The following is a 22,010-nucleotide window of genomic DNA, read 5'->3' on the forward strand; positions in this document are numbered from 1 at the left end:
GGTAACCCTTCAGCATAGCCCTCTGAGTCACTGAAACACAGAAGCCCCTCCACCACTACAAGGTGGTGTCCCTTCGGAGGGGCCACTTTTGTTTTTTGTTTTGCTTCTAAATTTAAGAGCTTAACAGGGCTGAATGACTAAATCTATACACAAAATTATCAGAGGCTAGGAGCTTAATTCTCAAAGGTGCTCTTCTACTAAAGCTCATTGTTATTGTACTTGTCACACCTTAACGGCAAAACTGAACATGGAGTGAGTGCAAAGGCTGCGCAGTAATTGTTGACGACGTGCCCAGAATGTCTGTTGCAGGTACTGCATGGAAATGTTCATTAGTGCATGTTAAACCAGATTATAATTAGAGCAAATGCATCTAGTGCCTTGATATAAAGAGGCAGTATATTAAGGCCTGTAACCTGCACAAGTAATATTTAGCCCACAGTAAGTACTTCACACTAAATGCAGTATGCAGTCCATGCCCATAACCCACCTAGTTCCCATCCCCAACACAGAATGCAGTTAATGTACAAATTAGTGCATGCTATCATGCCACTGTGGTTAGTTACTACATTTGTGTGGCATTAATTGCAGCACGTTAAGTTGTGTGTTAACTGCTTAATGTGTTTTAGTAAAAGGGCCCCAAAGTTAAGAGCGTAAGTCTTTTTAATATCAGACTCTTAACCTCCAGGTATTTCAAGTTATGACTCACTTGAACATACACATATTACAGAAAGTTACTGTAGCACTTTAAAATACGTTAACGGACTGCATTTTAGGTTTAGTATAATTGACCTTGTAGCTAGAGACATTTCCAAAACCGGTTGAAATTCTTACCAGTTGTGTGATCACATTCTCTTGATATGAGATAAAAATTCAAATGTTTCTGAGATTCTATAGCATATGAAATACAAAATTAGTAGAACTGATCAGGATAGTGAATAATTCTACTGTTAGCTTATGTGAGCTCACAACAAATGAAAAGAAGGGTTGTAGCCCTGTCAAGATTCTTAATGAAGATTATTTATTTATATTTATTTATTTATTTATTAGTATTTATTTACCACCTTTTTGAAGGAATTCATTCAAGGCGGTGTACAGCAAGAATAAGTCAAACATAAGCAATAGACAATTACAGCAGTAGAAATATTCAAACAACAATACAAAGATATGTCAATGAATGCTCCGTTTACTAATATAAAAGCTTGGGGAGATCTATATATTGCCTGCAACCAGTTTAAGAAGTTATTCTCAGGCCTAAAATCACTGAGTGCCTTGAAGATAAAAGGCCTGTCGAATTCCTTCTCTGCATTAAAGTCTAAAATCAGAGTTTCCAGTACATGGAACAGCAACATTACTAATTCTGCCTGTTTATATATATTATCGACAAAGTGCTATCTGGAATAAAACCCAAATGATCCCTATGGACAGAGTAAGCTATAACTCTGTGCAGCCTTTAGTACTGACTGAGCTGTTCGTATGGTGAACAGAGATCTGCTGCAGTCTTTCTTTATAAATATGTCATCATCTGGTACATGGATCTTGGTACTACAGTGGTAACAAGATGCCCTACAGTAGCCTGGTTAGAGAAAAAGCAATTAACTTTTATATTTTTTCTTAAAGAAAGGACTAATAATATTATCTAGGTATTGCAGCTTTATAAATTTTAAGATTCTTAATTGCCGAAAGTACTTCCTCTGCAGAAACAAGGAATACCAGTACTTGATAATCTTCGTCTGAGAGATTAGGGAAAGGAATATATCTGAGGTGTAGAAGTGTAGAAAAGTATAGGAGGTTTCGTAAACCCTTCATGAGTTCTGATTTCTTTGATTAATTTTCTGCTCCTAAGGCCTTGCAGCTGTCTAGGCAATATTCTATTAAATTTATTACTGCATTCATAATACTTTCTTGTGGTCATCTTCATGATGGAGTCTGTCTTGTGCAGAGAAGCCTGAAGGTGGTTCATCTCAAAACTTGAGATCTGATGCCTCAAACAGTGAATTTTTTTTCCAGTTGGAATATATAGAGGCATATTTTCAAAGCACTTAGCCTCCCAAAGTTCCATAGAAACCTATGGAACTTAGCCTCCCAAAGTGCTTTGAAAATATGCCTCATAGTGCTCTTCTTCCTTGAAATTTTAGGGGCCATTTTACCAAACTGCGGTAAAAAGTTGCCTTAGCGCATTCTCATGCAGGCCATTTTTGTGCAGAGGTAAAATGGCCATGCTCTAATTTTTACACTCAGTATATGGGGTTCTCTTTCTATAGGTATGAGTCAAGACACAAATGTTACTGGAGGAAAAGCCTTGAGAAGCTCCTAGACTTTTTTAATTGTCTTACAGGAGCAAGACTTCATCATCGGCAAAAATCTCCATAGAGCAATTAATGCTATCAGATTAATAAACTTAGCTTAGGTTGCCAGGTCTCTTTTTTCTTCCCTTCTCAGCACACTGACCGTGATCAATGGTGGCCAGCATTTCGAATCACTGCTTCAGGATCACGGCGGGAAAGAGATGTATATAAATTCTGTCACACCAAGCGTTTCTTTGCTTTCTCAATCTTTCATTGTCAGTGTGCTCACTTCCATTCAACAACGCCGACGGAGGCATGAGAGACAACTTGTCCAGAAAATGGCGGCTCATTTTAACGGTTTTAGTGACGTCACACGCTGTTACTAACCTGACTAATCAATGGTTCTCTAGGAGCACATCTGACCAAATATCTTCTTAAAGAAGGTAACTCCCAATTGCCAGAAAATGGATCCACTCTATTTTAGAATTAAGGCCAGCAGGGACTAAGGGTCCCAATTTAAAGATCCATCTCTGTTCATTCTGTAAGAGGACCCGATGTGTGTCTTCACCTCTTCGTTCAGTGGCTCTGATCCCGGTTCTGTCAGACAACACGACGGCGGTGGCATACATAAATCGTCAGAGAGGCACTCAGTGCAGGGCCCTGGCCGCGGAGGCCGCTCAGATTTGCCACTGGGCCGAGCTCCAGCTGCAGCTTCTGTCAGCAGCTCACATAGCAGGTCAGAGCAACATGCAAGCCGATTTTCTCAGCAGGCATCAAATCGACCCGGCGGAATGGGAACTAGCAGAAGAAGTTTTTCTTCAGATTTGTGCCAAATGGGGGACTCCCGGAATGGATCTAATCGCGTCAAGTGCAAACGCCGAAGTACCTCGCTTTTTCAGCAGAAGGAGAGATCCTCACTTGGCAGGGTTGGATGCTTTGGCTCAACCCTGGCCCTCGGAGCTCCTGTATGGGTTCCCTCCTTGGCCCCTGATAGGGTGAGTCCTACTGCGGATTCGACAGCACCGAGGTCTGGTGATTCTCATCGCTCCAGATTGGCCAAGGCGTCTGTGGTATGCGGATCTCCGCTGGATATTGGTGGACGCTCTGGTGCAGTTGCCCCTGGTGCTGAACCTGTTGGTTCAGGGTCCGTTGTCTATGGAGGATCCCTGCCGATTTGGTCTTATGGCCTGGCTATTGAGAGGGCGCAATTGAGAGACAAGGGCTACTCTAACAAGGTCATCTCCACTCTCTTGCAAGCCCACAAGCAGTCCACCTCCGCAGCTTATGCTCGGATCTGGCGCAAATTTGAGGCGGGTGTTTCAAAGGCGATCACACCCACGCGGGCTACAGTCTCGACAGTGCTGGACTTTTTGTAGGAGTGCTTACAAAAAGGCCTGGCTTACAATTCCCTGCGGGTGTAAGTGGCAGCATTATCATGGTATCGAGGGAAAGTCGCTGGCTTGTTCCTTGCTGCTCATCCGGACATTGCCCGATTTCTCAGAGGGGTGCTTAGGCTTTGTTCTCCAGTCCGGTTGCTCTGTCCGGCCTGGAACCTGGGGATGGTGTTGAAGGCTAAAGTTTAGCACACGCTAAATGCTGTGTGTTCTATTTTACACCTATGAGCCACATGGTACTTAGTGCATGCTAATAGCCATTAGCACACACTAAGCTTATGTAATAGGGTGGATAATATCCATTAGCACGCACTAAGCTTTAGTAACAGGGCTCCAGAATTTGCAGGTACTGAATGATATATTCCTGTGTTAAACCAAAATAATTGCAAATGCTACCACAGTTTAGTAAAAGGGCCCCTTAGTGTCTTATTCAGAATACATTTCCCCATTCTACTGTTATGTAAAAATACAATCTTTTGTTGGTTAATGCCTTTAGCTGCACAAAACTGAAGCAGACCCTTGAGTCCGTGTAGGGGAAGGAGTAGAAGCATGGTAGCTGAAAATGTCACAGAAGGTATATAATTGAATTTGTGTAGAAGTAGCAATGAAGATTGATGTTGAAGGGAAGATAGGTAGTAAAAATAGCAAGGCCAAGCCTCTAGAAAAAAACCCAGAACTGAGGATTTGGTAAAAAAGACAAATGCACAATAAGGACGGAAAAGAGCCAAACAGCAAGTGTAACCCTGAGGGGAAATTGCCTACACACAATGGTTATATATTCATGCATCTGAAGCCCCTCCCCACCTCTGAGAAGCCTCATAGCCCCCCCTCCTATATATACATATCCTGAAAATTTGGTGTGGATATCAAACCAACGAAAAAATGTTATCTGGGGTACACACAGTGACAGAGAACTCATAAGCCTGCTTTTTCTTCAGTAAGTAGGGTTAAAAAGCAAAGATGTCAGCATAGTCCTGAAGGCATAGATAATGTCAAACACAGCACTTAAGATGAGGCATATTAAAAGAGGATTCTCTGCAGTCAGCAAATGACTGTTCAGCTTGTAAATGGTTTTAGTACTGTCATTATAGACATTGGTCCAGAATATTGTGACAGGAGAGATGAAACAAAGCCCTTTCTCAGGGAATTTTTGAGAATTGAGAATTTAGAATTACGATATTTGAAAAGTGAGATGACTATGGACTTTTGTTATTGTTAGAGAAAATATTAAGCAAAATTACTATGCTTTTTCCCATAAACACAGAATGGAGGAAAACAGTTACTAGGCCCCTTAATTTAAAACGATATTGAAAATAAGACCGAGCAGGTGCTATACACATTGGGGACAAGTCTGTAAGCGGACACTACAATTTAGGTGCCCAAGTTATGCAAGTTGTAAGCCTGATCTATAAGAGAACTTACACATGTAAGTGCTCATATAGAATGGTAGCGTAAGTCAGTATCAGTGTGCTTTAATTTAGGTGCGTGAACTCATGCCAGGTCCATGGCCGGTATAAATGTACATGCTTAAATGTGACAATAGTTCTTAAATGACAATATTCTTTAAATTAAGCACATAAACGTTAGCCCCATCTATGACCTGCCCATGCTCCTCCCTTGTGCGTGCAGTTTGTGCGTGTTAACTGTAAAACACCACTGAGCTAGCCCTTTATACATTTAGGGGCTCATTTTCAAAAGAGGAAAACATCTCAAAAATGGTATAAAGTGGCATTTGGACATTTTTCTCTGAAAAACATTGTAATTTTCAAAACTTGGATTGCAGACGTTTTTTTCTGCAGTGCATGCAAATCACAAGGGAGCATATTGGGGGCAGGATTTGGGTGTTCCCTAAACTTGGATATTTTTTCTGCTATAATGGAACAAAGCAAAAATGTCCAGGGCCAAAAGTTAGATGTTTTGGTCTAGACCTGTTTCAATCACAATTATGTCACAAAAAGGTGTCCCTAAATAGCAAATGAGCACTGGAGGGATTAAGACATGACCCCCACCCCCTTACTCCATCAGTGGTCATGGACCCTCTCCCACCCCCCAAAGATGTGAGAGAAACAGTACATACCAACCTCTATGACAGCTTCAGATGTCACGGCCAGTTCTTTTAAAGCAGCATGCAGATCCCTGGAGTACCCTAGTGGTTACTAAGAATGCTGCCCCCCCCCCCCCCCCCAATACTTCCCAGTGGCTTGTTTTTGTGTGTTTTTCCCTTGGATTTTTTTAATGGTCCTAAAAGATGGATGCACTGCGTACAAAGGCATCTAGCAAAATGGCCATTTTCGAATCAAAAAGTTGGGTGTTTTTCTGGTTTGAAAATTGTCATGTTCGCTATTAGATTTATACATCATATCAAAAATAACATTAACATAGTAACATAGTAGATGGCGGCAGAAAAAGACCTGCACGGTCCATCCAGTCTGCCCAAGAAGATAAATTCATATGTGCTACTTTTTTATTTGTACTGTCCGCTTCAGTGCACAGACCGTATAAGTCTGGCCAGCCCTATCCCCGCCTCCCAACCACCAACCCCGCCTCCCAACCACCAGCTCTGGCACAGACCATATAAGTCTGCCCAGCACTATCCCTGCCTCCCACCACCGGCTCTGGCACAGACCGTATAAGTCTGCCCAGTACTATCCCCGCCGCCCAACCACCAGCCCCGGCACAGACCGTATATGTCTGCCCAGCACTAGCCCCGCCTCCCAACCACCAGCTCTGCCACCCATTCTAGGCTAAGCTCCTGAGGATCCCTTCCTTCTGCACAGGATTCCTTTATGTTTATCCCACGCATGTTTGAATTCCGTTGCCGTTTTCATCTCCACCACCTCCCGCGGGAGGGCATTCCAAGCATCCACCACCCTCTCCGTGAAAAAATACTTCCTGACATTCTTCTTGAGTCTGCCCCCCCTTCAATCTCATTTCATGCCCTCTCGTTCTACCGCCTTCCCATCTACGGAAAAGGTTCGTTTGCGGATTATTACCTTTCAAATATTTGAACGTCTGTATCATATCACCCCTGTTCCTCCTTTCCTCCAGGGTATACATGTTCAGGTCCGCAAGTCTCTCCTCATACGTCTTGTAACGCAAATCCCATACCATCCTCGTAGCTTTTCTTTGCACCGCTTCAATTCTTTTTACATCCTTAGCAAGATACGGCCTCCAAAACTGAACACAATACTCCAGGTGGGGCCTCACCAACGACTTGTACAGGGGCATCAACACCTCTTTTCTTCTGCTGGTCACACCTCTGTCTATACAGCCTAGCTACGGCCACCGCCTTGTCACACTGTTTCATCGCCTTCAGATCCTCAGATACTATCACCCCAAGATCCCTCTCCCCATCCGTACCTAGCAGACTCTCACTGCCTAACACATACGCCTCTCTTGGATTTCTACTCCCTAAGTGCATCACTTTGCATTTCTTCGCATTGAATTTTAATTGCCAAACCTTAGACCATTCTTCTAGCTTTTTCAGATCCTTTTTAATGTTTTCCACTCCCTCCGGGGTGTCCACTGTGTTACAAATCTTAGTATCATCCGCAAATAGGCAAACTTTACCTTCTAACCCTTCGGCAATGTCACTCACAAATATATTAAACAGAATCGGCCCCAGCACCGATCCCTGAGGCACTCCACTACTCGCCTTTCCCTCCTCCGAGCGAACTCCATTCACCACCACCTTCTGGTGCCTGTCCGTCAACCAGTTCCTAATCCAGTTCACCACTTTGGGTCCTATCTTCAGCCCATCCAGTTTATTTAAGAGCCTCCTGTGGGGAACCGTGTCAAAAGCCTTGCTGAAATCTAAGTAGATTACGTCTATAGCACGTCCACGGTTCAATTCTCCTGTCACCCAATCAAAGAATTCAATGAGATTCGTTTGGCACGATTTCCCTTTGGTAAAACCATGTTGTCTCGGATCTTGCAACTCATTTTCTTCCAGGAAATTCACTATCCTTTCCTTCAGCATCGCTTCCATTACTTTTCCAATAATCGAAGTGAGGCTTACTGGCCTGTAGTTTCCAGCTTCTTCCCTATCACCACTTTTGTGAAGAGAGACCACCTCCGCCGTTCTCCAATCCCTCGGAACCTCTCCCATTTCTAAGGATTTATTAAACAAATCTTTAAGAGCACCCGCCAGAACCCTTCTGAGCTCCCTCAATATCCTGGGGTGGATCCCTTCCGGTCCCATGGCTTTGTCCACCTTTAGTTTTTCTAGTTGTTGATACACACTCTCTTCCGTGAACGGTGCTTTATCCACTCCATTCTCAAATGAACTTTTGCCAGTCCATCATGGTCCTTCTCCCGGATTTTCTTCTTTAAGTGTGCAAATGGCACTTAAAATATAGGTGACCTGTTATAGAATTAGGGGGATTATGCTTGCACACTATAAGAGCTAATCTATAAACTAGGTGACCACATTTATTAAGAACTAGTAAAAAAGGCCCGTTTCTGACACAAATGAAACGGGCGCTAGCAAGGTTTTCCTTGGAGTGTGTATGTTTGAGAGAGTGTATGTAAGAGTGACTGTGTGTGTGAGAGAGAGTGTATGTGAGAGTGACTGTGTGTGAGAGAGAGTGAATGTGCGAGTGTGTGTGTTTGTGTGAGAGAGAGAGAGAGAGTGAGTCTGAGTGCGAGTGTGTCTGTGAGAGAGAATGTGTGTGTGAGAATGAGTGTGTGCAAGTGCCTATGTGAGACACAGTGAGAGAGAGAGAGTGTGTGTGAGACACAGACTCTCTGTGAGACTGAGTGTATGAGACCAAGAGAGTGTGTGAGTTACTGTGTGACACATAGAGAGTGATTGTGATACAGTGTGAGGCATAGAGTGTGTGAGAGTGAGAGAGAGAGAAAGAAAGACATTGACTGTGAGAAAGAGAGTGTGTGTGTGTGTGTGACAGAGATACCCCCCTCTCTGGTGTCAGGCCCCCCTCCCTCTCTCTGGTGTCAGCCCCCCCCTTTCTCTCTGGTGTCAGCCCCCCCCTCTCTCTCTGGTGTCTGAGCGTTACTGTGCAGGACGCTGAGCTCTGGCTGTGCTTCAAGGAACTGACCAATCCTATTTAATAGAATGCACCTCCAACATTCTGAAGCTGAGAAACCTCGTGTGGTTGGTCACTTCTGCTTGTGACGAACCTGGAAGTACGTGATGTCAATTCAAGATGGATACAGAGAGCAGGAATGCCTCAGCCATGCAGTCAGCTTCAGAATGTTGGAGGTGCATTTTATTATGTAGGATAATTACATATATGCATGTATGTATGTATATATGCGCATAAATGCCAATATTCTGCATAAACAAATATAGTTTAATGGAACAGAACTAAGGGAAGTCTTGCCTCAACAGTCTGCTCTACTTTTTACAATACAATTCAAGGACTTACAGTTCACAATGTACCCAAAGGTTTAATGTAGATTACAAAAGAAGTCAAGAGAGAAATTCTCCCCAAAATACAATAAATACAGATGTAAGGATAAAAACTCAGGATATCAAAAATGTCTTTAAAAAGTTGAACAACCTCCTAAAGTATTGATAGGAAAATTCCATTCATATTTCAGATGGTAAAGAATTTCAGTGTTTAACAGCCTGAAACAAAAAAGAAGCAGTAAAATGTTTTCGACTTTGAACATTTTTTTGCAGAATAGAAATGCAGAAACAAAAACTATTTTCATACAAGGACCTCTAACTGAGAAAAGAGGAAGAAGCCTATTCAAAACTTGGTCCCATTCCATGAAGTGTTTTAAAAACCATAGTACAGATTTTAGAACAACAGCATGCCTGAACAGGTAGTCAATGAAATTTAATTAAAAACAGAGTCACTCATTCAATATGATGGGCAGGAGTGGCTCAAGGCAACTTGCTGCCTGAGGCAAGGGATGAGATGGTGCCTCTGGCATCCAGCCTCCTCCCCTCCTCGACACCAGGAACAGGGAGAGGACTCTTCCTCAGAACTACTAACAGGGAGTAAGGGGATTGAGAGTGTTAGAAAACAGAAAACTGCCAGAAGCCAAGCAATGAAGGTTATTAGACAATGGTGGCAGATAAGAACCATAAAGATTTTTGCTCAACAGCTTCCTTTTCTCTCTTGCCCCATTGCCCTTCCACTCTTTCACCCTGCACGTTTCTCTCCATGTCCCCACCTTCTCACCCCTGCCTTACCCTGTTCTCATCTGTTTCTAGAGGTTGGAGATTCCCAGAGATGGGGTGGGAGGCAGAAAGAGGGGTGTAGGGTGAAGAGGTTTTAACGCTTGTCAAATGTTCTGCAAAAACAAGTAAGAGGTAGAACCATTGCATTCCACCTTATAAAAATGTGGAGGATCTGGATTTTACCCATCTTAAAGCACCTTCTTTAATATGGATTGCTTTGGATCCAGAGGATCCAACTCCACTAAGATGGATAAAAGCCAGATCCTCCAGATTGTGTGCAATTTGCAGGTCCAGCAGCATCTTCCAGCTCTGCAAGGATGAGTAAAAACTGGAGCCTGCAGATATTTTAAGATGGAATACATCAACTCCAGCATTTACCCATTGCCCTGTTCTGCTCCCAGGATTCCCTTCTCTCTACTCCCATCCCTTCTCATTGCAGGTTGCAGAGAACAGGGGATAAAAGCAAAGTGCTAGGTGGAGGAGTGGTGGAAGGTAAAGTGTCATGATGGTGGATACAAGGATTAGTGGTAGTAGGGTAATAAAAGCTTCTTGGACAAATAAACAGATAATCACCATCCAAGGAAGGGCCAGGTGCCTTTGGGAGGTGGCCCAAGGAACAGGGCAACAGAGATGCAGCAGCCAGAAACTGGATCCTCACTCACTGAGCTCCAGCATCTGTTGCCAAAGGCCAGCTACATTTTCCTTGGGAGGAAGGGGAGATAGGAGGAGAGGCAGCTAGCCGGTCGTGGTAGCAGAAGCAGGAGCAGCATCTGTTGCCAAAGGCCAGCTACATATTCCTTGGGAGGAAGGGGAGATAGGGGGAGAGGCAGCTAGCTAGTCATGGTAGCAGAAGCAGCAGCAGCAGCAGCAGTAGTAGTAGTAGTATAACAGTGTCTGCAGCAGCCAAAAGTGTAGCTGCAGTCTTGTTGCAGAAAGGCTGAATCTGATAGCAGCAGCATTAAAAGCAAGCCAAGGTAAGAACATTCAGGCAGGCCAGTTGCAACTGGAACAGCACAGGAGCAGCAGAATGCTTTTTTTTTTTTGGCGTGGGGGGGGGGGGGGGAGAACAAGCTTCACCCCCAACTCCCACACGCATTTACCCTTAGTCAAGTTCATGTAAATTATATAGATTACAAGTATTTATTCACATGGTACATTCTCAGATCAACTAATAAAACTCCAAATAAGGGGTATACAATAAAAGTTGAATGTTTCACTTTACAACTCAATATACAAACTCTGGTGTCAAACCAGTGATAGCAACACACACTCTAATTCTAATGTCTAACTCAAAACTACCTCTGCTTCAGGAAGCAAGTGAAAGCCTGGCTCTTCTCCAAAGCCTTTAGTGCATACTGTGACTGACTATACACTGCTCTGTACCAGGAGTAGCTTGCTACACACACTGTATCTTAGACCAGTTCCTTATGTCTTGCCTTGAGTTTAGTACTATCTAAATCAAATCCGAACAATGAACCATGTATATATTATATGCTGACATGGAAGAAAAAGCCTCAATAGACTCCTACTGTTGGCTATAAAGCTCTTTAGTTACAGGAGTTCTTGCTGTCGTCATAGGCAAAAAACCTCCTCTATAATCTTTAACTTAGATGTTAAATAGTAAATCGCCACTTGTCTTAGTGTTAAGACTGCCATCGCTTAATTTGTCCTCTCCTCACGGTCGACATTGGCCAAGGTTTCGGAATTGCTCTCTCTCTTGTCCTGCTTCAAGGTCCGTGGTATCATAGACTCTCAATTAGCGACTCTGTGTAAAAAACAGCAGCAGAATTGTGATAATAGGCATTCTCATACATGTATAATACGCATAATACCTTCAGCGTTCCTCACTTCACTGCAGTCTGGTCTTTGCTCCTGAAGCGGCTCTTCGCTTCCTGCCCTCCATTTATATACATTGACGTCTGACGTCATTTCCCATCTTGACAGGTCTCCCCGGCACTTTTTAGAAAAAATGGACCCATTCTATTCTTGTGTTCAACCCTCTAGGGTGCACAGTTCGTAAATGAAAGATCCATCGCTGTTCTTGTTGTATTAACACTAATTTCTTACCTCTTCCTCTCATATTAAACTCAACCCGTTGCAAAACAACACAACGAAGGGATTCAAACTCATGCCCCTCTTCCACACAGTGTGCTGCCAGGGGTGCTGTTAGTTTCTTAATATGTATTTTGCTCTTATGCTTTTCCAGTCATGTTGTTAATTTCCTCGTGGTCTTCTTCCTTATACCTAACTCTGATGATCCTTCTGTTTCATTTTTGTCTCAGTTTCTCTTATCTGCCTTTTTATCTGCCAGTAACTAGATTTCATTTCTCTTCCTTCCCACAATCTCCTCTGTCCACCTCCTACACTTTCCTCCCTTTTCTTCCCGTTACCACCCATTTCATCCCTTCGCCAGCCTCCCATTACCAGAATTTCACCTACTTTCTAGTCTCCCATTTCCACCTTCTGCATTCATCACCCCCCCAGCCTCATCAATATGTGCCTCTCTTCTGCTCCCTGTTTTTCATCCCCTTCCCATCTTCAGTCCATTTCTTATATCTTACCCCCCTTAATCAGGTTCTCATTCCCCCTTTTATATCCCCTATTTCCACCCTCTCACCTATGTTCACATTCTTTTACCCTTCACACTCTTGTAGCCCTCTTTTTTTCCCTTCCCCAGTAACTAGTGCCCCTGTCTCCTCTCCCATACTTTCCTCCCTACTTCTCCAGCTGCCCTCTCTAATATTTAATCTGTTTCTTCCACCTTAACCCCAGCATTCATCTCTGTTCTTCTCCCATCAGACCCATTTCCATGACTATATCAGAAATGCTAAAAATAAACATTTTCAAACAAATTAACATTGCAAAAAGCTTACAAAATGTCCTAATATAGATACTTTATATTCTGTTCTTCCGATTTTCCAAAAGCTCAGATACCCTGAACACCTGGATAAAGTATAAAGTCAATAGGTAGAATGCAACAGGTACATGACCAGCCTAATAGACCTACCAATTCACAATGTAAATAGGGGCACGAGATCCTACGTAACCCTCCACTTACATAGATGTCAAAGCCTAAAACACAAATTTACATACGCCACCAGCTTCTCATCCGACTGTACCAAATTCTGGAACACACTATGGTGAGACCTAAAATTCATGAACAACTACCTAATATTCTGAAAACACTTGAAAGCCCACTTATTCAGAAAATTCCATTCCGATGGCTCCACGTAGCAAAGCAGATCACCAGAAAACACTCCACAGACATGACCATGGACAGAACTGAATCAAGCTTGTGTCACCTCAAATGGCACTATTACATGTAACCAGTCTACCTAAAGATAAATGTAACTGCTAACTCTAAGAGAACAGTATACCTCATTGAACCTTTATAGCAGTAACCTATTTACTTTAAGATAACTGCAAGCTTTATTGAACCTACCATTGGGTTGGAAAATGTGGGGTACAAATGCAGAAAAAAATTCTTCTTTCCTGTACACTTTTTTTCCCTCTTTATGTGGCTTGATGTTGCCTTTTGCTTGTCTGTCTTTTTTTTCTTGTTTAATGTGGGATAAGGGCAAAATTTTCCTTTGGTTTTATTTGCAATGTATCATTTCAAAACTGATAATAAAAAATTGCTATGGGGCAGCCAAAAAAAGAACAAAAAAACAGATAACTGTATTCTGTTGAGGTATGAATACTTTTTCAGATATCTATCTTTGTTAAATTCAAAGTTAATCAGCTGCCTTGCATATGTTTGCATTACAGCAGTTCATTGTGAATTTAAATACATTTTTATACATAATGGACTATGAGCCATGTTTAGTAATGTATAGCACACACTAATGGACATTAATGTACACTATGGGCCAGATTCAGTAAATGGTGCCCAAAGTTAGGCACCGTTAAGATCAGCGCTACGCGCCAATTCTATGAAAGATTGCTTAGTGTAAGCAACCTTTGTAGAATAGAGCTCAGTGTAGATTCCCATGCTTAACTTTGTGTGAAGACTTAACACCTGCTGAAACCTGGTGTAAATGGTGGTGCACAACTAATGTCAGTTGGGTGCATAAATGACCTTATTCTATAACACTGTGTTTAAATTGTGGGAATGACCCTGACTCGCCCATACCCTTCCCCTGGCCACACTCCCTTATGAGTTTCATGTGAGACAATTTAGGTGCTCAGTGTTATAGAATACGTTTAAACCTAATTAGTGCCAATAAACATCAATAATTGTTAATTGTTCATTAATTAGTGTGCAGATCTGAGATCTGTGTGCATATATGGGCAACTTTTATAGAGTCCAGGGTTAAGTGTCATGGTGCCTGTTGGACTAAAATGGGCCATGCAGCATTTAACGCAAGCTAATGTCAGTGCACACTAAGCTTTAGTAAACATGGCCTTAAGTGTATGCGCTTATTACTTGGCAAAGGCCAAAATCTGAATGTTCTTTTCATGAACAGGGATTTGTACAAAAAAGTGCAAAACCCTGAAATTTTAGTATTTTGTGCATTTTAATGTGCAAAGACCTCTTTGCAAAGAGCCCCTCCCCTCCCTCCCCCACAAAATACAGAAGAAAACAAAAACTCATGCAGGTTAGTATAATTAACCTATTTGCTTAGAAATAGCATTATTAGCCTTTAAGAAATTTTGGGGGAAGTTATCAACATGAGCTACCCTTAAGACATGTTTTCCTGTTTACTCCAGTAATTACTAACTAGGTCTTATTGCATAGAATGGTATGGTAAAATAGCAGGTGTCAATGATAGCCCACACTGATAAATAGCTTTGGACAAAGACTAAAAAAAACTGTGAGGTGAATCAAATAAATGGCTTCAAAAGTCTGACCTTCCTAACCCAGGTTTATGGGTGAAGATCTATCATAGAAAGGGCAAGTTTGTTAGTCTATAGGTAAGGCTGTCTGTGCTATACCTCCAGTACTATGCTCAATGTTTGCTTCTGATGTTTAAAGTCATACCAGCCAAGTTTGGCAGCCATATTTGGCCATGTGAAACCCTAGAATATGTTTGGCTGATCTGACTTTAACTGGCCAACATTAAATATTGGCTTGGCTGGTTAAATTCTGACAGGCCAAAGTTAAACCGGATATTCAGTGCTGGTTACCAACAATGGCCTGGCATTGAATATTGGCTCTCAGTGCTGACCATGGGAGTTAGTCTAATTCCTGCGGTCTGAAAATCGACCTCCTTAACTTTAACTGCATGCTGTAAACTGTTATTAAACATTTTCATTTAATATAATTCTCTATTATAAGTAGGGAATTATATTAAAATTACTGAATTGTTCAGAACAAATATGTACGATGCCCCAGGTATAATTTAGTAATTTTATTTATTTCAAGGCATTTCATATACTGCAAAATTGATCCCAAACAGACGACTACTAATCAGTTAACAACAGGCTAAAAACAGACATCTGTACTGAAGGTGGGTGGAGGAGGGAGGTGGGAAATGAGGAAGCTATTAGGGTACAGAAGAAAAGGAGGTTGAAAAAAAGGAAGGTTTTAAGCAAAGCTATTGCAGCAGGTCACTTTTAACTGTTTGCTCTCTTTTCATTTCTGCAGCATTATTTTACTGTTACTTTTGGTCATGAAGGGCAGAAACAACTAGAGCTGCGTTGTGATGAAGAAACAGAGCGGGATGAATGGGTAGAAGCTATTCATCAAGCCAGGTATTTGATAAACAGTCTTTACAGGAAATAAATTTCTACTAATTTTGCAAATTTACTACTAATTGCTGTTAGATTGCCAGAATCTGGCTTTCATCCCATGTTTAACAAAAAAAAGTTGGAGAGTATGTGGCGCTCATATTTATTTGTAGCATTTGTATCCCACATTTTCCCACCAATTTGCAGGCTCAATGTGGCTTACATTTGCCATAATGGCGGTTGCCATTTCCGGGTAACAGAATTACAAATGGTATTGCGTTCAGGTGCATACATACATGGTAACATACATGGAACATAACATATATGGAACAGATCATGGTATATATATATACCATGTGCATACATACATGGTAAAGAAGAATAAATTATGGTATTGCATGAAGGTTCCTGAGTAAAAATTGAATTGTAATATACATTAGGTCAACGATTCTTTGCAACCCTTCTACATATGTGCTACATATGTGTGCATGTTATGTGTACATATTTGCTGTCTGTATGTCTTTGACTTGGCATACAATGATGGTCATTCTTGTGGTTGGTTTATCCAAGAAGCACAGCAGGTTTTCTTGAGACTTCATCATGAGCAGTTGTGTGGGCATCTATGGTTGCTGTCAGCTTACCATAGTTTTTGGTATGAATGCCCAGCTCTTTCTTTCAAGCTTTGGTTGTGTGTTATTATGCAGTTGCTGCACCATTAATAGAGTGACCATAGAGGGAAAAATCTCAGGTAACCTTGCCTTCCTGAGTGAAGCTGTGAGATTACTAACAAGAATCACTATGTGATACTTCAAGCAAGGGTTGAGGGTGGACCTGCACAATAACACAGCTGGACCAAGGTGTAAAACTGAATATAAGTGCTTTATTAACAGAAAACCTGAGGCCTGTTACATCATAGGGCCAGGAACACAAGGTGAAAAGTCACCGAGGAGTTTGGGTGAAGTGCATCGGGCGAAGGCCAAGAAATACCGTCACCGATCTCCTTTGACGCATGGTGCTGAGAGTTCTAGGATGCCAAGGGATTCGTCACTTGACAAATGTCGACACTGAGAGGACCGCTCCCTCTCCATCCAAGAGGTGCTGATGCGTCTTTCTCCCAGCAGCCGAGATCCTGCTCCCGCACCCCAGGTGGTTCTGCAATTGTCGTGTTCTCGAGGACCTTGGCATTCTGTCAGGCTTCTTCCCCGGGAACCCTGGGTACGTGAGTCCTTGGACCACGGCCGAGGAGCGGCAGTGGCAGGCAAGATCACCTTCGGAGCAGAAAAGAGACCAGGCTGGACTGGAACCCCGGACTGGAGTCCTGCACTGGAACACTCGGGACTGGAACGCACCGGACCGGAACACACTAGAGTAGGCTTCACCTACGCTTAGCTGCCTTTCCCTGAGGGTTGAGCCCTCAGGTTCGAGCAGCGGTAGGGCTTACAGGAAAACCAGAACTGGAACCAGCAACAGGAACAACCGGAGTCAGGATCCAGCGGTGCACCCAGGTACCTAGGCTAAAGCAAGGCAGACAGGCAGGGAATGTCCGGGTTCCGGCAGTAGGCAGGTTCAAAGCAATGGTCACAGAACGGCTGGAAACCCACAGAGCAATGGACACAGAAGGGCTGGAAACCCACAGAGCAATAAACACAGAAGGGCTGGAAACCCACAGAGCAATAAACACAGAAGGGCTGGAAACCCACAGGAAAAGCCAAGGAAAGCTAACTGTGCAAACAGCACACTAACCTCGGGACCTAAGGCACTGCGGAAGCATTGGCAATGCAAAGGCCAGGGCTGCAGTCTTTAAATGATTAATAAAGCCCTTCAACACCAGAGGCACAGCTGCAGCAATCTCCTTGCCTCCAAACAGAGGCTTGACACTCAGAGAAGTCAGTCCACAGGAAGGACAAGCGGGAGCCATCTTGGATACTGGCATAGAGGAGTCGGCAGCCATCTTGGAAGAGGCATAGCCCACACAGGTGAGGTCCAGTAAGGCAATCAGCACACAGAGCCAGAGAGAAACTAAGACAGACACAGAGACAAGCAGAAGCCAGCACAGCCACTGACTCCCAGAAACAGGGTAAGTATGAGGGTGGTCCCGGCCACAGACGTGACAGCAATCTGAGCCCACACTGGCCCCTCAGTCTTTATCGATGGAGGCTCTTGACGAGCGTATCTGGGCCTTGCTCCCAGAGCTCTTGGAGGGATTGATGCAGCGATGTACATCAGCATCGGGGGTGCTTATGCATGCCATGCCTTCCACTGTGGCCCCTTGTTGCCCCCATTCGCAGAGCAGCCTCCGACTTCACAGTCCAGTTCTTCTTTGACGTCGATGGAGAAAGCTTCACTGGAGTCGAGGCAGGAGCCGGCTCCTCGACACCGTACTCGAAGGCTTGGGTCCTCAACGTTGAGGTGGGCCCGGTCTCAGACATCCGTGAGGGAAGTGCTGTCTGATACTGAGGAGGAGTGCTTGTGGGAATCAGAAGAGGATCCCAGGTACTTTCCCTCCAATGAGTCCTTTGAGATCCCTTCTGAACCTTCCCCTCCACCTGAGAGGAGACAGTCTTCACCGGAGAGTCTCTCCTTCACCTCTTTTGTACGGGAAATGGCGGAGGCCATTCCATTCCCCGTAGAAGTGGAGGATGAGCCCCAGGGCCAAGATGCTCGAAGTCCTGGACTACACTTCTCCAACTAAGGAGGCATTGACAGTTCATCTCCATGAAGTACTCAAGGTAGTCCTTTGACTGAACTAGGCATCCCCTCTGTCTGTCCCTGTGATCCCCAAAAAAATTGATACCCGATATGGTATCGACGGGGAACCTGGGGTGGTGAGGTCTCAGTTACCGCATGACTCCATGGTGGTGGATGCCGCTCTCAAAAAGACTAGGAGTTCTAGGGGCTATGCCTCGTCTCCCCCCCGGTACAGAAGCTAGAACCCTGGACTCTTTTGTGAGAAAGTTGTATCAGGCCACTATGATCATCGCCCGTGTTCAGTCTTACCAGCTTTTCATAAACCTCTACTTGTGGAACTCGGTGAGGCAGCTGTCCAACTTGGTTGATGTGCTCCCTCCGGAGCAGGCCAAGCCTTTTCGTCAGTTGGTCAACCAACAGAAGGCATGTCGTAAGTTCTTGGCCAGAGGCACTTACAACATTTTTGATGTGGCATCCATAATCTCTGCCCAGGGTATAGCAATGCGCAGACTCTCATGGCTGCGTGTTTCTGACCTGGACCATTCAGTCCAGCAGAGAATGGCAGTTGCCAGGGTGATAACCTTTTCTGAGAGAAAAAAAAGCACACTGAAGCTATATCTTCTCTTTCCTGCCAGACGTCTTCTGCAGCCAGCAAATCCTTCAGGAGGTATTTTAGTAGGTCACGGAGTGCTCCCTATACCTATTCTAGGCGTAGGTACGCTCTTGCGGATAACCAGTCTGCACAGGTTCAGCCCCAGCACGCTCGTTATCATCAGCATGCGCCCAAGGCCCCTGCTGTTCCCCAGCAAAAGTAAGGGATAAGCTTTTGACTGGCTCCAGCACAGCATAGCCGCTATCAAAGTGTCTATACCGGACAACTAACCTTTTGGAGGGAGGTTGAAATTTTTTTTACCAAAGGTGGCCTCTCATATTATAGTAACATAGTAAATGACGGCAGAAAAAGACCTGCATGGTCCATCCAGTCTGCCCAACAAGACAAACTCATATGTGCTACTTTTTGTGTATACCCTACTTTGATTTGTACCTGTCCTCTTCAGGGCACAGACCGTATAAGTCTGTCCAGCACTATTCCCGCCTCCCAACCACCAGCCCCGCCTCCCACCACTGGCTCTGGCACAGACCGTATAAGTCTGCCCAGCACTATCCTCGCCTCCCACCACCGGCTGGCTCTGCCGCCCAATCTTGGCTAAGCTCCTTAGGATCCATTCCTTCTGAATAGGATTCTTTTATGTTTATCCCACGCGTGTTTGAATTCTGTTACCGTTTTCATTTCCACCACCTCCCGCGGGAGGGCATTCCAAGCATCCACTACTCTCTCCATGAAAAAATACTTCCTGACATTTTTCTTGAGTCTGCCCCCCTTCAATCTCATTTCATGTCCTCTCGTTCTACTGCCTTCGCACCTCCGGAAAAGGTTCGTTTGCAGATTAATACTTTTCAAATATTTGAACGTCTGTATCATATCACCCCTGTTTCTCCTTTCTTCCAGAGTATACATGCTCAGGTCATCAAGCCTCTCCTCATACATCTTGTAACGCAAATCCCTTACCATTCTCGTAGCTTTTCTTTGCACCGCTTCAATTCTTTTTACATCCTTCGCAAGGTACGGCCTCCAAAACTGAACACAATACTCTAGGTGGGGCCTCACCAACTACTTATACAGGGGCATCAACACCTCCTTTCTTCTGCTGGTCACACCTCTCTCTATACAGCCTAACAACATTCTAGCTACGGCCACCGCCTTGTCACACTGTTTCGTCGCCTTCAGATCCTCAGATACTATCACCCCAAGATCCCTCTCCCCGTCTGTACCTATCAGATTCTCCCCGCCTAACACATACATCTCCCGAGGGTTTCTATTCCCTAAGTGTATCACTTTGCATTTCTTCGCATTGAATTTTAATTGCCAAACCTTAGACCATTCTTCTAGCTTCCTCAGATCCTTTTTCATGTTTTCCACTCCCTCCCGGGTGTCCACTCTGTTGCAGATCTTAGTATCATCCTCAAATAGGCAAACTTTACCTTCTAACCCTTCGGCAATGTTACTTACAAATATATTGAACAGAATCGGTCCCAGCACCGATCCCTGAGGCACACCACTACTCACCTTTCCCTCCTCCAAGCGAATTCCATTCACCACCACCCTCTGGCTTCTGTCCGTCAACCAGTTCCTAATCCAGTTCACCACTTCGGGTCCTATCTTTAGCCCATCCAGTTTATTTAAGAGCCTCCTGTGGGGAACCGTGTCAAAAGCTTTGCTGAAATCTAAGTAGATTACGTCCATAGCTCGTCCCTGATTTAATTCTCCTGTCACCCAATCAAAGAACTCAATGAGATTCGTTTGGCACGATTTCCCTTTAGTGAAACCATGTTGTCTCGGATCTTGCAACTTATTGGCTTCCAGGAAATTCACTATCCTTTCCTTCAGCATCGCTTCCATTACTTTTCCAATAACCGAAGTGAGGCTTACCGACCTGTAGTTTCCAGCTTCTTCCCTATCACCACTCTTGTGAAGAGGGACCACCTCTGCCATTCTCCAATCCTTCGGAACCTCTCCCGTCTGCAAGGATATGTTAAACAAATCTTTAAGAGGACCCGCCAGAACCTCTCTGAGCTCCCTCAATATCCTGGGGTGGATCCCATCCGGTCCCATGGCTTTATCCACCTTTAGCTTTTCAAGCTGTTCATACACACTCTCTTCTGTGAACGGTGCTCTATCCACTTCAATCTCATTTATACTTTTTGCAGTCCATCGCGGTCCTTCTCCAGGATTTTCTTCTATGAAAACAGAACAAAAGTATCTATTTAGCAAATTTGCTTTTTCTTCATCATTATCCACATAACGGTTCGCAGTATCTTTTAGTCTCACAATTCCCTTTTTAGTCATTCTCCTTTCACTTATATACCTGAAGAAATTTTTGTCACCCCTCCTTACATTTCTAGCCATTTGTTCTTCCGCTAGCCATATCCTCTGACCGGTGGGTTCTTCAAACAGTCCAGCTCGGATACACCCTCAATTTGCTTTCCAAACCTGCAGATTGTCCACTAAGAGCCCATTCTTTCAGCTCTTAGCACAGGCTCTCTCTTCTCTTCTCAAGGGCCATGTGGTCAAACCCGTTCCACCAGGGGAAGAAGTGCAGGGATTCTATTCCAGGTACTTCCTTGTGCAGAAAAAGACAGGGGGGATGCATCCCATCCTTAGACCTAAGGGCTCTGAACAAATTCCTAGTCTGAGAAAAGTTCAGGATGGTTTCCCTAGGCACCCTTCTTCCCATGATTCAGTAGAACGATTGGCTATGCTCTCTGGACTTGAAAGATGCATATACAAACATCCCGATACTTCCAGCCCACTGGACGTATCTTCGGTTTCGGCTGGGAACTCATCACTTTCAGTACTTCTTGTTGCCTTTTGGCCTTGTGTCAGCTCCCAGGGTCTTTATCAAGTGTCTAGTGGTAGTTGTAGCGTCGCTACGCATACTTCATGTGTTCCCTTATCTTGATGATTGGCTGGTGAAGAGACCTTGAAGGACAGTGCACAAGATTCCATTCTGATGACTATTTGGGTGCTGGAACTACTAGGGTTCGTGATCAACTACCACAAGTCCCATCTCCATCCTGTTCAATAATTGGAATTCATATGAGCCCTGCTTGATACGAAGAATGTACGAGCTTACCTCCAGGGGGCACTTGTGGACAATCTTCTTTTGCTAGCGTCCCAGGTTCAGACATCACAGCAGGTCACAGCTCGGCAGATGTTGAGATTATTGTCCACATGGCTTTCACAGTATATGTTACATCCAT

At 43.9% G+C, this 22,010-nt stretch overlaps 1 protein-coding gene across 1 annotated transcript in view; it reads left to right on the plus strand.

The window, feature by feature from the left end:
- RASGRF2 (Ras protein specific guanine nucleotide releasing factor 2) overlaps positions 1–22,010 on the plus strand; it is an 839,627-nt gene that overhangs the window by 184,387 nt on the left and 633,230 nt on the right. Inside the window, exon 2 of the mRNA XM_030193334.1 lies at positions 15,418–15,524. Coding sequence (XP_030049194.1) covers positions 15,418–15,524 — 107 coding nt within the window. The remainder of the gene's footprint in view (positions 1–15,417; positions 15,525–22,010) is intronic.

Source organism: Microcaecilia unicolor, chromosome 2 (genome assembly GCF_901765095.1).
Source record: "Microcaecilia unicolor chromosome 2, aMicUni1.1, whole genome shotgun sequence".
In the NCBI taxonomy this organism is placed as follows: domain Eukaryota; kingdom Metazoa; phylum Chordata; class Amphibia; order Gymnophiona; family Siphonopidae; genus Microcaecilia; species Microcaecilia unicolor.